Source organism: Argentina silus, assembly GCF_951799395.1.
Source record: "Argentina silus genome assembly, chromosome: 11".
Taxonomy (NCBI): domain Eukaryota; kingdom Metazoa; phylum Chordata; class Actinopteri; order Argentiniformes; family Argentinidae; genus Argentina; species Argentina silus.
The window spans coordinates 17,169,617-17,183,291 of record NC_139665.1 but is presented as its reverse complement, the minus strand read 5'-3'; the positions used below and the strand labels follow the sequence as shown (position 1 = coordinate 17,183,291).

General features: G+C 45.7%; 2 protein-coding genes across 2 annotated transcripts; both read right to left on the bottom strand.

Annotated features, from left to right (window-relative positions):
• Positions 1-172: 172 nt before the first annotated feature.
• Positions 173-3,848, bottom strand: eif3i (eukaryotic translation initiation factor 3, subunit I). The gene is made up of 11 exons (XM_083680223.1): positions 3,741-3,848; positions 3,320-3,412; positions 3,055-3,142; positions 2,770-2,835; positions 2,487-2,636; positions 2,110-2,237; positions 1,836-1,946; positions 1,596-1,685; positions 1,325-1,398; positions 1,106-1,198; positions 173-749 (listed from the first exon to the last, which is right to left on the bottom strand). Exons 1-11 carry the CDS (start codon positions 3,741-3,743, stop codon positions 668-670), a joined length of 978 nt encoding a protein of 325 aa, XP_083536349.1. The 5' UTR covers positions 3,744-3,848; the 3' UTR covers positions 173-667.
• Positions 3,849-4,964: 1,116 nt separating this feature from the next.
• On the bottom strand, positions 4,965-13,397 carry txlna (taxilin alpha). Its single transcript, XM_083681020.1, has 11 exons — positions 13,325-13,397; positions 12,368-12,552; positions 11,793-12,086; positions 11,385-11,476; positions 9,478-9,648; positions 8,491-8,685; positions 8,267-8,386; positions 8,003-8,077; positions 7,655-7,747; positions 7,451-7,546; positions 4,965-7,221 (listed from the first exon to the last, which is right to left on the bottom strand). The coding sequence occupies exons 2-11, from the start codon at positions 12,549-12,551 to the stop codon at positions 6,898-6,900; spliced, it is 1,644 nt and encodes a 547-aa protein (XP_083537146.1). The 5' UTR covers position 12,552; positions 13,325-13,397; the 3' UTR covers positions 4,965-6,897.
• Positions 13,398-13,675: the final 278 nt, after the last annotated feature.

The following is a 13,675-nucleotide window of genomic DNA, read 5'->3' as shown; positions in this document are numbered from 1 at the left end:
GTTAACTGTGGAGGGGACTGTATGTAACCCACAGGATAGACCACAGAATTAATAACACTAACACAGCTCAACATATTTCTGAGGCATCTATATGTGGATGTTCATAATGCATAACAATGATTTCTTACAATAGACAACAGTGCTATGTAGTCCTATGAAATAAGCACAATCATGTAGTTCAATTTTCATTTATTTGGAAATTGTTTAAATACACTCTGGAATCTGGGTGTGGAGTAGATAGAGTCGCAAAACCATAGGTACAAACAATGGAAATGTGTCTATATTGCTGAGACAATCAAGACCATTTTTCAACTGATTTTCGAGTAATGTCAGAATGATGACCATTCAGACGCCTGGATCCCTTCACTAGGGTGCATCTCAACAGTCTAGAATGGCTTCCTCTTCTCATCTCTTTTCCTCCATCTACACCGATCTAAAGGAACTGGACAGGCGAAATCAAATTCCTGACAGGCAGCCATGTTGCCTTCACCCATCCTGTGTTTTCAGATCACGTCAGATGAAGGAAAGGAGACGAGGAGAGGAGGCCAATTTAGACTATTGAGATGCACCCAGGTGTTCTTCTGTGGAAGCCTGTTGTCCCTCCTCCTGAGTGTGGTTATTGGGACAGCGGATAGATGAGCAGAAGGTGATGAGGGGGCGTTGCTGTTTATGCCTCCAGCTCAAAGTCAAAGTAATGTGGGTCGAAGTAGTGAATCCTAGTGTATCCGTCCTCTCCTCCACTGGCGTAACTGCAGAGGACAAGCAGAGAGAAACAGATTGAGATACGAGTCTCACACACACACACACACACACACACACACACACACACACACACACACACACACACACACACACACACACACACACCAGTCTGAGTCAATTCCATTTGAATTCCTGTCAAAATGAACCCTTCACTTCTACCCCTTGTCCTGATGGAGACATGGTCAGAAATAATATGATGGGTGAAACAGAATCACATTGTTGCTTGCCAGTTTGAGTTTAAACCACATTGCTTACAAATATTTTCTCTTATCAGGGACCATCCAGAGAATTCCCCAAGCTAACCCTTAATGTAATTAAGGAAAAAGTGGAGCTCATCTCTTACCTCTTGCCGTCGGGGTGGAATGCCACACAGTTGATGGGGCCGAAGTGACCCTTGACCCTACCAAACTCCTCTTCATAGGCTGCATGGAAGAATCTGAGGAGAGGACAGGAAAGGTAGTGAGCAACAGAAAACAGCTCAAATATTCTGTTCTTCATATGAACCTGAAAATACTTTGATAACAAAGCTATGCTGGACACACACACACACACACACATTTACCTGGCCTCAAACTTGCCGATCCTGGTAGAAGTGGTGGTGACCTCCATGGCTTCCTGACCTCCTCCCATCACAACCTACAACACACACAGGGTCAAACACACAGGGTCAAAGGTCAGGGACGAGATGACGATGATAAAGAAAACGTACAGGTGCTCTTGTGCTTTCTAAAAACATCTGTTATTAATGTGTACCATCAGACCTGAGTAAGTGTGCCTTACTTTGAAGTGTCTGCTAAGTGATGTGTGAGTGAGTGTGTATGTATGTGTCTTACGTGGTCCATGATAGGGGAGATAGCAGCAGAGTTCACAGGTCTCTCTGTCTTAAAGGTCTTGATGTGATCCAGAGTTGTAGAGTCAAACAGCTGTGGGGGGGGAAAGAGAGAAAACAAAGTCACTCGGATGTATGTATGTATGTATGCATGTATGTATGCATGTATGTATGTATGTATGTGAGGAGATGAGGTGAGGTAGTCCCTTCAGACAGTTGGGATGCTGCCCTCTCCCCTCCGTACCTTGGAGGAGTTGTCTTTAGATGCAGTGATGACCATGGTCAAGTCTATAGAACTCTGGATGTCGTTGATCTGCTTGGTGTGCTCCTTCACCTTCTTCAGGATCTCCCCTGACTACACACACACACACACACACAAAGACAGATTTTTCCCCCAATGCTTTATGAGTAAGACACATGTCCTATATAATTGGCGAGACCTTTGTACTGAAATGGTCTGTGTTTGTGAGAGATAGGTGGGTGTGTTTATTTGTGTGTGTGTGTGTGTGTGTACGTACCTTGGCGCTGAACTGGTTGATCTCTCCGTTCTCGTGTCCTGCGATGACATACTCTCCAAGAGGCCCCCAGACTGCGCTGGTGATCTTAGACTCGGCACAGGGCACCGTCAGGTAGGGCTGGTTATCCTCTACAGAGGGATGGACAGAGAGAGAGAAAGAGAGAGAGAGACTCAAAGTAGGCATGCTATTAGGGGCAAGCTAATATGAATCATCCGCTTGCATTGGCAATGGTAATGCCAAGCAGTGGGAGATTTAACTATATTTTTGGTCATGACGCTCAATATACAAGCTGATTCATAAAATTAGGTGAACAAAAAGGGGTGACAGTTTGCAAAAGGGTGATGTTGAGGAAGGTCATAGATTTGTGAGGGGCGTACCGATCTGCTGGGGGTCCCGGAGGTCGAAGTAGTTGAGGAAACACTGGTAGCCCATCTGCTTGTCTGTGGAGAACATGATGATGTTGCCACTGAAGTCAAAGCCACACGTCCTCACGGCCGAACTGGTGTTGAACAGGGCTAGCTGTTTACCTGGGAGAGCGGGGAAAGGAGTTAGTACAGCACACACACAGGTTCCTCATAAAGCCTTACTGTCTCCATTGTCTCCTTCACTCATCTCACTCTCGCTCTGTCTCTCTCACACACACACACACAGTCTCCTTACCCGTCTCACAGTCCCATAGCCTGCAGCTGTTGTCTGCTGATCCCGTCAACACGTTCTTGGTGTCCCCTGAGAGAACTATTAAGGAAAACCAACAAGCCCTCACAGCAAACACAACCACCTATTACTGTTCACTATTAATACACTTACAAACACATACTGAATGTGATTGAAACAAAATTAGAACTGACAACCATCGCTGAAAAAAATAAAAAGGTGTTTGATACGTGCTAATTCTAAAAATGATAAAGGAAGGGTGCATATTTCAAGTGGCCTTGAGAAGGATACAGTCACAGTCCACACACCACACAGCTCCAGTGTGTCCGTTGTAGGTGCCTAGCCTCTCCCCGTTGACCGAGTACCACACGTTTGCTACCTGTGGACAGAGACAACAAGCACACACATGTCAGTATGGAAGACAACGCGCAGATTCCAAATGATCCATTAAACATATCCCCGAACACTGGTTGCAAATAAGTTGTATTGTATTGTGTTAGAGATGACTTCCACTATGAAAGTACAGTGGACAGTTATCCACTTTTGTTTCACTTACCGTGTCTTTGGCAACGGAGAAGATCAGGTCTCCCTCTCGGTTGTATTTGATCTGTGTGACGGACCTCTCATGGCCCTGAAGCAGGATGGGTTTCTGCAAAACACACATATGGGATTGTCGCAAGTATGTAACGCACGAAGCTATCTACAAACTGGTGAGAGAAAAGCAAGTATTATCATGACACTAGACGAGCTATATACGATCAAACAGGAGGTGTGCAATCCTTTACTTTTCAGAACGGATGTTAAACAGCCTGACATCATCCCTTCTCGCAGCATCTCTTTAGGGCTATTAGCCAGCTAGCTCGCTAGCTAGCAGTCGGGTGGCTAAATAATGATGACAACCTGAACCATAGCAGGTGCGTATTCCTCCTTTGATGGTGGATCCTCAAAATGCAGATGTTTCAATGTGATATACTCACCATTGCTGTAGATTTGCTATAGCCTATTTATCCTTTGTAATCGTTATTTCATCGGAAAAAGTGTGAAAGGATGAGTACTCGTGTTTCTAGGCGCCGGAGCGAAGGCGGAAAAGGAAAGAATGAAGTTCCTGTGTACAGCCGTGACCCTCTGCGTGGGGCCGGGGAATGAGCGCGGCGCCTCCTGCTGGTCAGACTCTCTCTTATCAGGGACCGTCCATGATCGGTAAGGGATAGAGCTTAGGGTTGATTTTTGAGAGAGAATTCCCCAAGCTAACCCTTAATGTAATTAAGGTAAAAGTGGAGTTCATCTCTTACCTCTTGCCGTCGGGGTGGAATGCCACACAGTTGATGGGGCCAAGTGACCCTTGACCCTCCCAAACTCCTCTTCATAGGCTGCATGGAAGAATCTGAGAGGCAGGAAAGGTAGTAAGCAACGGAAAACAGCTCAAATATTCTGTTCTTCATATGAACCTGAAAAGACTTTGATAACAAGGCTATGCTGGACACACACACACACACATTTACCTGGCCTCAAACTTGCCGATCCTGGTAGAAGTGGTGGCGGCCTCCATGGCTTCCTGACCTCCTCCCATCACAACCTACAACACACACACACACAGGTCATAGGTCAGGGACGAGATAACAATGATGAAGAAAACTTACAGGTGCTCTTGTGCTTTCTAAAAACGTCTGTAATTAATGTGTACCATCTGACCTGAGTAAGTGTGCCTTACTTTGAAGTGTCTGCTAAGTGATGTGTGAGTGAGTGTGTATGTATAGAGAATGAGTGTGAGGTACATCGACGAGCCTAATGGTCCATTTACTGGTACAACAGTCACAGTGCAGTCCAGAAGTATTTGGAAAAGGAAGCATTTGTTCTTCTATTGGCTCTTTTATTTTATTTTCCTCCAACAGTTTGGATTTGAAATAGGGGGAGTATGTTTATAATGTGTGAAAAACAAGTATATCATTTCTAAATGGTGAAAACATTGAATTAAAGCTGATAATCTCTACTTTAACCTCATAGTAACTGTTTTCATTTCAAATCCAGAGCCAAAAGAAGAACAAATGCTTCCTTTTCCAAATACTTATGGAGGACACTCATCAATGTGAATGCATAGCGAAACATATGGACTAATTTCTGAACCATACCCTCTCATTCAACATTCAAAAATGTCATTACATGCCTGAGCCACAGAATAAGGAGTCATAACAAAATTATAAACATGTACAGATTTTATTTTTAACCAGCAATTAAGTATACAGGGTCAGAAAAAGTACAGGAAAACAAACAAAACACATTAAAAGAGAAACACAATCTTTGGTTCCTGATCAATGTTGATACAGCTCTAAAACCAGTGAGGATTAAGAGACAAAAGGTGAGTCGGTCCTGTGACACAAGGGAAATTAGGTTGGTCATTTGTGTTTATGGTACTGAATTAATAAATGGATAAATAAAGTGTTGAAAACCTCAACTGCAGGTTGAGCCAGGCCCCTAACCAATGCTGCAAACACCATGGAAGACAAATATCGCTTCAGTAACATTGGATTGACTCCAGAAAAAAAAAAGTACTTTCATTGCATTAGTGTTCTTTCTTAACTAATTGTTTTACTTTTCCAACATGACTCAAAAGGGTGAGTTTAACAGAAATGCAGAAACAGAAGTACATGTTTATGACCATGCAGGTGCATGTAGAGGAGTGGAGAGATACATTCTCAGTTAAGTGTTTGTCAAATCAAACTGCCACATAACAAAACCAAGAATCAGGGGTTGCATAGAGAGATCCGTTTAAACATTCTGTTATTTCACCTGATTCTAAACTAACCTTCTGAGCTGGGAAGCCACAATCTTATTTAGTACACGTACACACACACACACACACACACACATCTGAGAAGCATTTGTTTCAGGGGTGGTGGAAAAGCCTTATAATTTCAACAAATTGGCCATAATCACAAGGAATGCCAGAATGGGGAAAAACAATGACAGATGAAAATCGTTGCCAATACATGCACATTTCCGGAATGATAACGAACACAGAAAGACTGCAGTCGGTTCAGAATAAAACAAAAACAAAACAAATCTTAATTAATTAATGATTATGAAAAAAATATATATAGTGGTGTTAAAATAATAACTCTTATATCAAACAATAAATACAGCCTACAAATTCTGATGCATTGTGTAACACAAGAGGTGCAACAAATGATATATAGAAACAAAAACATCTAATGAAAAAACAAAGGTTACAGTACATCTCTCATATTCTCTGTCTGCCTAAGAGCATTCTGTAGATCCACTGATTCTGCAAGATATTTCAAGAAATAATTTCGATAAAGAAATGATTTCCAAAATATCCCAAACCTAGATTAACTCTGCTCTGCTGTGGACTATGAAGAAGGACATGTGACCCCCTGCGTGCTGTGGGTGGTAATGCAGTAGCTATGCTCAGTGTGGCCGTCTAGATTAAGTACAATTACATGTGCAGGACGTTGACTTGCGTACACATGTAATGCATCAAAGTCAACAGCAGATTTGATCAAAACTGAGAGTGAGGATTCAGCCCTTAGAGAGCAACTGTGGCTCCAGAGATCTTAAACTGGCCATCCCAGTACTGCAGTGTCTCTGTATGTAACCGATTATAGCCTAGAGGACGCACGATCGAGAAAACACACACACACACACACATACATACACACATACACACACACGCACAACATCTTTCGCCTTCCCAAGCAGCTATGACACTCTTTTGCTTGCTCTGGCATAAAAGCAGTGATTTCCATAAATGTATATGTGGGTTTTCCAGAGGAATGTAAAGTAAAAGACCAAACAAACAAACAAAAAAAGTAGGATAACAACCGTCTAGAAGGCACAATCTTCCCTGACACCATCATTATCATCAACCTCCAGAAAGAACAGGAGTTGCAGTAGACCACTGAAAGGGTCAGATCTCATCAACCAAAGGGTTAAGATGAGGATTGGGGGGGTAGACTAATCTGATCCTAGATCTGTGGTACGGTACAACTTCATCCTACTCTGGAGGAGTCAGACACCCACACTTGTAGTGGCTTGCAAGCTGGTCAGTTGGTTGGTTGGTTGGTGGTGGTGGGGGTAAAGGGGAGACTGTGAGCGGCACTACCCAGACGAGAAGCCTCATTCCTGGGCTGTGATGGGCAGAGCACAGGCCTCTCCCCTCTGGCTCTCCGTGTCCAGCTCTGGGCCACAGTGGCAGCAGGGTGTAAGGGCAGGGGGACTGTCGGGGTCCAGGCTGGGCTCCTGTGAGTCCGTGGGGGGTAGAGAGGGAGACTCGGTCCCTGGCTCGGTGGTTGGGGCACCTGGAGTGCTGTCCTCAGGGCCGCTGAGGCCCTGGACCTTCTTGCTGAGCTCATTGCGTTCGATCTGCAGCGCCCGGCAGAGCTTCTCCAGCCTCTGTACCTTCCCCTGGAGTCCGTCAACCTCACGGTCCCGCACTGTTTTCTGGAAAGACACACACATTAATACAGATATATACACAATACAGATATATACATAGCCCCTTAAACTCCCCATTACACAGTTTGCAGTGCAAAAATGCTCTTATGCACACACACATCAGACTGGACATGCTCTAAAATGCATGATTACAAACTGTCCTCTGGAACAAGAAACACACACACACACACACACACACATACACACACACACACACACACACACAAACACCAACCTCCTCGGCCATATCCAGTAGAGCTTTGTTGCTGCTCTCCCACCTGGAGCGGTACATGGTGGTCTCCTTCTCCAGCTTCTTGATCTTCTTAGTCATCTAAACACACACACACACACACACACAAAAACAAACATCACATGATCCATCTTCAATGAGACCAAATAAAAGACAGACTGACTGACTGACAGAAAGACAGACACACACCTTCTCCATCTCCTGTTTGAAGGTGGTGAAGACCTCGTTGCTCTTGGACAGAGTGCTCTGGAACTCCTCAAACTTCTCTGTGTATAACGACAGCTGGAAGGGAGAGACATGACCAAGGTGAGAAAGAACCTGAACCCAATGTTTAACTTCATAGGACATGTTCAGTCAGAGATGATGTCATCACAGTGCTTTGAAGTCTACAGGAGAACCACACTTCTGCTGTATCCCACCATTCCCCACAGAGAAACGCGGGTTTTCTGCCTGAGATGGTAATGGGAGGTCCCAGTTCTCTCTCTCCTACAGCTCAACAGATAGATTGAGTTAAAGCATGCGCGCACACACACACACCTGTTGTTTGAGGTGGACCTCCTGCTGCTTCATCAGCTCACACATCCTCTGAGACTCCACTGCTTCTTTCAGGAGCTAGACACACACACAGAGAGAGAGAGAGAGAGAGAGACACAACAAAGGCAGAGATTTGAGGAAACAAGAAGACTGCCAAGAGATCACAGGGAATGTCTAGGTTTTAATGGATTTCCATTGACGATATAGCAGTATTGAATACTACAAGCATTTCTCTCAACCCCAACCACTGTGATGAATGTCACTTACAAAGTCCTTCTCTCTGTGGTGGCGATCCTCAGAGTCCTTCAGGAGCTCCTGAGCCTGGTGGAGCTTGGCATCTACCAGCTGCTGCTGCAGATCCTTGTGCTTAAATACCTTGTCTATGTGCTAAGAGAGGAGGACAGATGGTCATACACACACACACACACACACACACAGAGGAACAGGGCAAACAGAGAGAGACAAAGAGGAAGACACACACACACACACACCTCCTCTCGAAGCTCGTACTGTTCGATGAGCTTCTTGAGTTTCTCGGCCAGCTCCGTGTTCTCCTGCCGCAGGCTGGCGTTCCTCTCGTTGTGCTGCTCCATCTGGGCCTGGATGTCATTCAGAGTCACCTGGAAGTGGGACGTCACCTCCTTCCTCTTCTCCTCCTCCACCCGCGCCCGCTGCACTCCATCCTCCTGTGAAGGAAATGGGGTTGCGGCACGCCACGTTAGGGACTGTATACGGTTGGTCAAAACACCTTGAATAAAGAGCAACTCGGCGTTGCGTTCTCGTGTTGTGGAAGTGTACTTGGGTTGGGTGTTTTGGGTTACGGTTGTGTTGCGGTGGCGTGTACCCTGAGGGTGCGGCTGTGTCTCTGTAGCTCCCTACACTGTCTCTGTCGCTGCAGGCCTGGACCGCTTTGCTACGCGCGTGCGTTATGACGGTCTTGTTGCGGTCGTGCGTACCTTGAGGGTGCGGTTGTGTCTCTGTAGCTCCCTACACTGTCTCTGTCGCTGCAGGCCTGGACCGCTTTGCTACGTGCGTGTGTGTTATGACGGTCTTGTTGCGGTCGTGCGTACCTTGAGGGTGCGGTTGTGTCTCTGTAGCTCCCTACACTGTCTCTGTCGCTGCAGGCCTGGACCGCGCGTGTGTTATGACGGTCTTGTTGCGGTCGTGCGTACCTTGAGGGTGCGGTTGTGTCTCTGTAGCTCCCTACACTGTCTCTGTCGCTGCAGGCCTGGACCGCGTGTGTGTTATGACGGTCTTGTTGCGGTCGTGCGTACCTTGAGGGTGCGGTTGTGTCTCTGTAGCTCCCTACACCGTCTCTGTCGCTGCAGGCCTGGACCGCGTGTGTGTTATGACGGTCTTGTTGCGGTCGTGCGTACCTTGAGGGTGCGGTTGTGTCTCTGTAGCTCCCTACACTGTCTCTGTCGCTGCAGGCCTGGACCGCGCGTGTGTTATGACGGTCTTGTTGCGGTCGTGCGTACCTTGAGGGTGCGGTTGTGCCGCTGCAGCTCTCGACACAGGCTCTCCAGCTTGCTGCGGGCCAGGATGGCTTTGCTGTGTTCGTTCCTCAGATGGTCCTTCTCCTGAACCAGCTGGCTCTGTTTCTTCTGCAGAACACGCATCTGCTTCTGGGAGTTACGCTGCTCCTCCAGCTACACACACACACACACACACACACACACACACACACACACACACACACACACACACACACACACACACACACACACACACACACACACACACACACACACACACACACACACACACACACACACACACACACACACACACACACACACACACACACACACACACGAGAGAAAATACAAAACTGTTGAGACAAGAGATGCAGCGGCCTTCTCCGCGGGCAGCCGCTTCACCTCTACCCGGTTATAAATGCTGCGGCTGCAATCTTCCCAGGCCGCGCTCCATCCATCAGGCTCTCTCAGGCTCAGTCAGCTGAAATAGGCCACCGCCGCTCAGCTCTGACACAGTGCCAGTCTCGCATGCACACACACACGCACGCACGCACGCACAACACACAGGGACACGCACACACACACACTTTTAGACCGACCTCAAAGAAACACACAAGAGGACACATATGCATAGGTATTCTTGCCAACTATCTCACCCTTCCTCTCTCCCTAGGGTGGTGACGGGCATGGAATGTTGGGTAACGGTGCGTTGCCGTGCAAATAATCGTTATAACTGCCGGAACTGGTTCACAACATGGGACACAACTCTAACGCATAGCACAGAGCCAGAATAACCTTGTGGTCCACTGCTGTTGCTGTTACTGAGTAACCAATGAACACATCCAACGTTTTTTAAGAAGATACAAATAAAGTGCACACATATTTAACAAGTGTCTACAAGTGCCTGCCATATGAACGCGTGGAACAGCGCCACCATGCCAGGGGATCATCAGAGTCCAGCGGCTCGTAGGTAGTGCGGAATTTCAGTGACAGCACGCATTCTCATCAGTAGATGATAATGCGTTAATAAAATCAATGTATTTCAACTGTAATGAGTTTTTTTTTTTTTTTTTTTTTCAAGGTCGTCCTCATGTAACTGCGTAACCATCACAGCTCTCCCTCTCCCCCTCTCTCCCTCCCTCCCTTCTTTGTTCATCATGCGCTGCCGGACTTTCCATTTCATCACACCGCATATGTGGCGGACAAACACGCACACACAAAGGACAGAGGAGAGATCTGCACTGCGTCAGTGTGTGTATGTGTGTGTGTGTGTGTGTTACATAGATACACAGTATCAGCTACAAATGGCTGTCTCATTTTCATACAGTCCCCCTATGGGATGTTGAGCTGCCCAGTCTGTTAATCTGCATGAATGTCAAGACTGGACTAGAGTTTTACAGTTCAGTCCGAACCCGAAGTGTTTCTGACAATTGGGCTATATATATATATATATGTGTGTGTGTGTGATATATATATATATATATATATATATCTGCAGAAATAATGCAAATAATTGAGTTTGCTTTTGAGTGCTTTTTTAGGTTCTCTTGCAGTTTCTGTCAGTCTTAATTATTGGTGTTTAAAGGCTCCAAAAAATAAAAAATATCCTAATTGGCTTATGTGCCTCTGGTCTGTCTTGCATTTTTGCTGATGTGCACAATGGATAAAAGCACGGCCGTTTCTAGACATTGTGGGGTTTTTCTGCCTCAGGCTTTTTTCTTGGATGTCTGGCTCGGGCCTCATCACAATGGGCCCGGGTGGGATTTTAATTTGCAGGCCCCTTTAAAACTCTCGACTGGACCCAGACTCATAAATGTTTTATACACAAATGGAGCCTAAAAATTATTCATCATTGATTACGGCGCGCACACACGCACACACCTTATAGAATCATGAGAGCCACTCACCAGTTCAGCATATTTCTTACAGAGGCCTGCCAGTTTCTCCTCTGGGGTGCTCAGAGTGTTCAAGGTCTGCATCAGCAGGGTAATCTCTTTACCTAGAACACAGGCCAAGACATTAGACACAACACACAGGAGACATCCAGTGCAACACCACCTCTTCACAAGTCACACTTGTCACCCATATTGAAGACCATGGCAATTTGTATAGTATTTTAAGGCCAAGACACAAGACATCCTCCACAGGAGCAAATTAGGAGGTTATCAAAGGCCTCATTTATCACAGAGTCACGCCAATGGTTTTAGCTCTGCCCTGCTCTCTGGTAGACTTAACAGAGTAACTTAGTGCCAGGGTAGGGGTTAGGGAGCAATTGAGTGACAGAATCATGCTTTAGCTATAGACTCAGGCCTTACCCAGTCCTTTCACTTTCTTTTTCTCCTGCATCTTCTTCTGTTCCTTCTCTGCCCCACCACTACCGCCATTCACTTTAGCCTCCCTCTCATTGGCCAGGCCGTTGAGCTCGGGCCCGTGTGATTGGCCGTTGGGTAAGGCAGTTCCGTCCTCCCCGCTATCCTCCTGGCAATAGGTACTTAGAATGTCCTCCAACTGCTTGCTCAGCTCCTCTACCATGTCACACTGAGACGCCATGTTGGGAAGGGCAACCGCAACAGTCTTCGCCATGTTGGGAAGGGCATCTGCCTCAGCTACTGGATACAGGAAGAAGGGAGGGATGAGGAGAGTAAAGAGGGAGGTAGGGGGAAAGAGAGGGAGAGAGGCAGAAAAAAAACTGGTGTTGTTGCTGTTATAATTATAATAATGTGGTTTGGTCATGAAAATGTCTTCACTTCTCATGGCAATATGAACAAGACACTGAGAACAAGAGAGGAAACTGACAGACAATGGACAACGCAAGAGTGTAAATAGGTGTATAACTGTGTGGTAAAGAAGTAAACTATTTCGTCATGGTTCAATCGAAACCCAACTTTACCTTTGCTCTCTGCCCCATCGCCCTGTTGGGGTGCATCAGTCTGTGATGTCTCTGGTTCAGTGTCTTTGGGACTACCAGTGTCAATTAAGTCTCTTGCCGCCGTGGTTCCCTCCATCTCTCCTACGCTCGGTGGTGCCCCGTCACTGCACTGCGTGACAGACTCCTCTGTGTCCTGTTTCTTCATCCTTTGAACATGAACATATAATAAGGCGTCGCTTGTGATGATCAAATAGATGATCGTGTTTGGATAAGGAAAGTGAAACTATTGTGTAATCGTCTACGGTGTCTGTCAGTATTATTGGTAACCGTTTCCTCCTACATACAGCTCGCTAGCACATGTTGCCCCAGTCACTATGACTGCCAAGTGAAAAACAGATGTCAAACGCTCTCCGGTGACATTGTGGATCGAGTTAGCTAGCTAACGTTAGACCAGCTCTCCAAAATCAACCGCTTTATCTAAGAACATCAATGACAACACAGGCGATATATATGAGCTAATGGTCAGACAAAATTCATGGTGACGGTAAACTGGTTGGAAATGGCGAATGATGGCCAGCTAACCAACTACAGTAACGTCGTACCGTATAGTAGTAGCCAGCGCATAGCAACAAAGTCGAAGCAGGATGTAGCTAGAAAACTACCAGTCTTACTTGCAATATAAATAATTAATTTCATGGAACATGTAATACACTCGCTGTGATAGTTACATCGGCTACAAACAACCCCATCCATGATGTAAAGTGGAACAAGTTATCTACAGATGAGTTGAGTGCGGTTAGCTTGCTATCTGTTAGCTAGCTATTTACAGCATAGTGCCCTTACGTTGGCTGGCCCCGGTAGCATTTTGCTTGCTAGCATAGCTCTAATTATGAGTTAACTTTAACATATCGTCCAGACATTAGTCATAATTGTAGTGAGTTTGACTACTCTATAAAAAAACTAAATACAACTGTTTACCTTCTTGATCCAATTCAATAAATACACTTGTCAGTCAGGCACTGTTATCTGCTTGCTTTTCCTACTGCCAACCGACACAGGAAATACCAGGACACACAACTTTGATTGGCTATTGACAAAGGAAGTACGTGTAGTAAGTCTCTTGGCCTTATGGAATATGTAGTTCAAACAATCCCTTTTTATAATTGTACAATAGTTGTTATAATTGTAGACCACCAAGCGAGTATACTTTTACATTTCTTCATAATCTCAGAAACCAGGAGAGTCTGAGTGAGAATGGTGGTACTCTGTGGCTCAGTTGGTAGAGCATGGCGCTAACAACCCTTAGGTTGTATATACTGAAAAATGGAT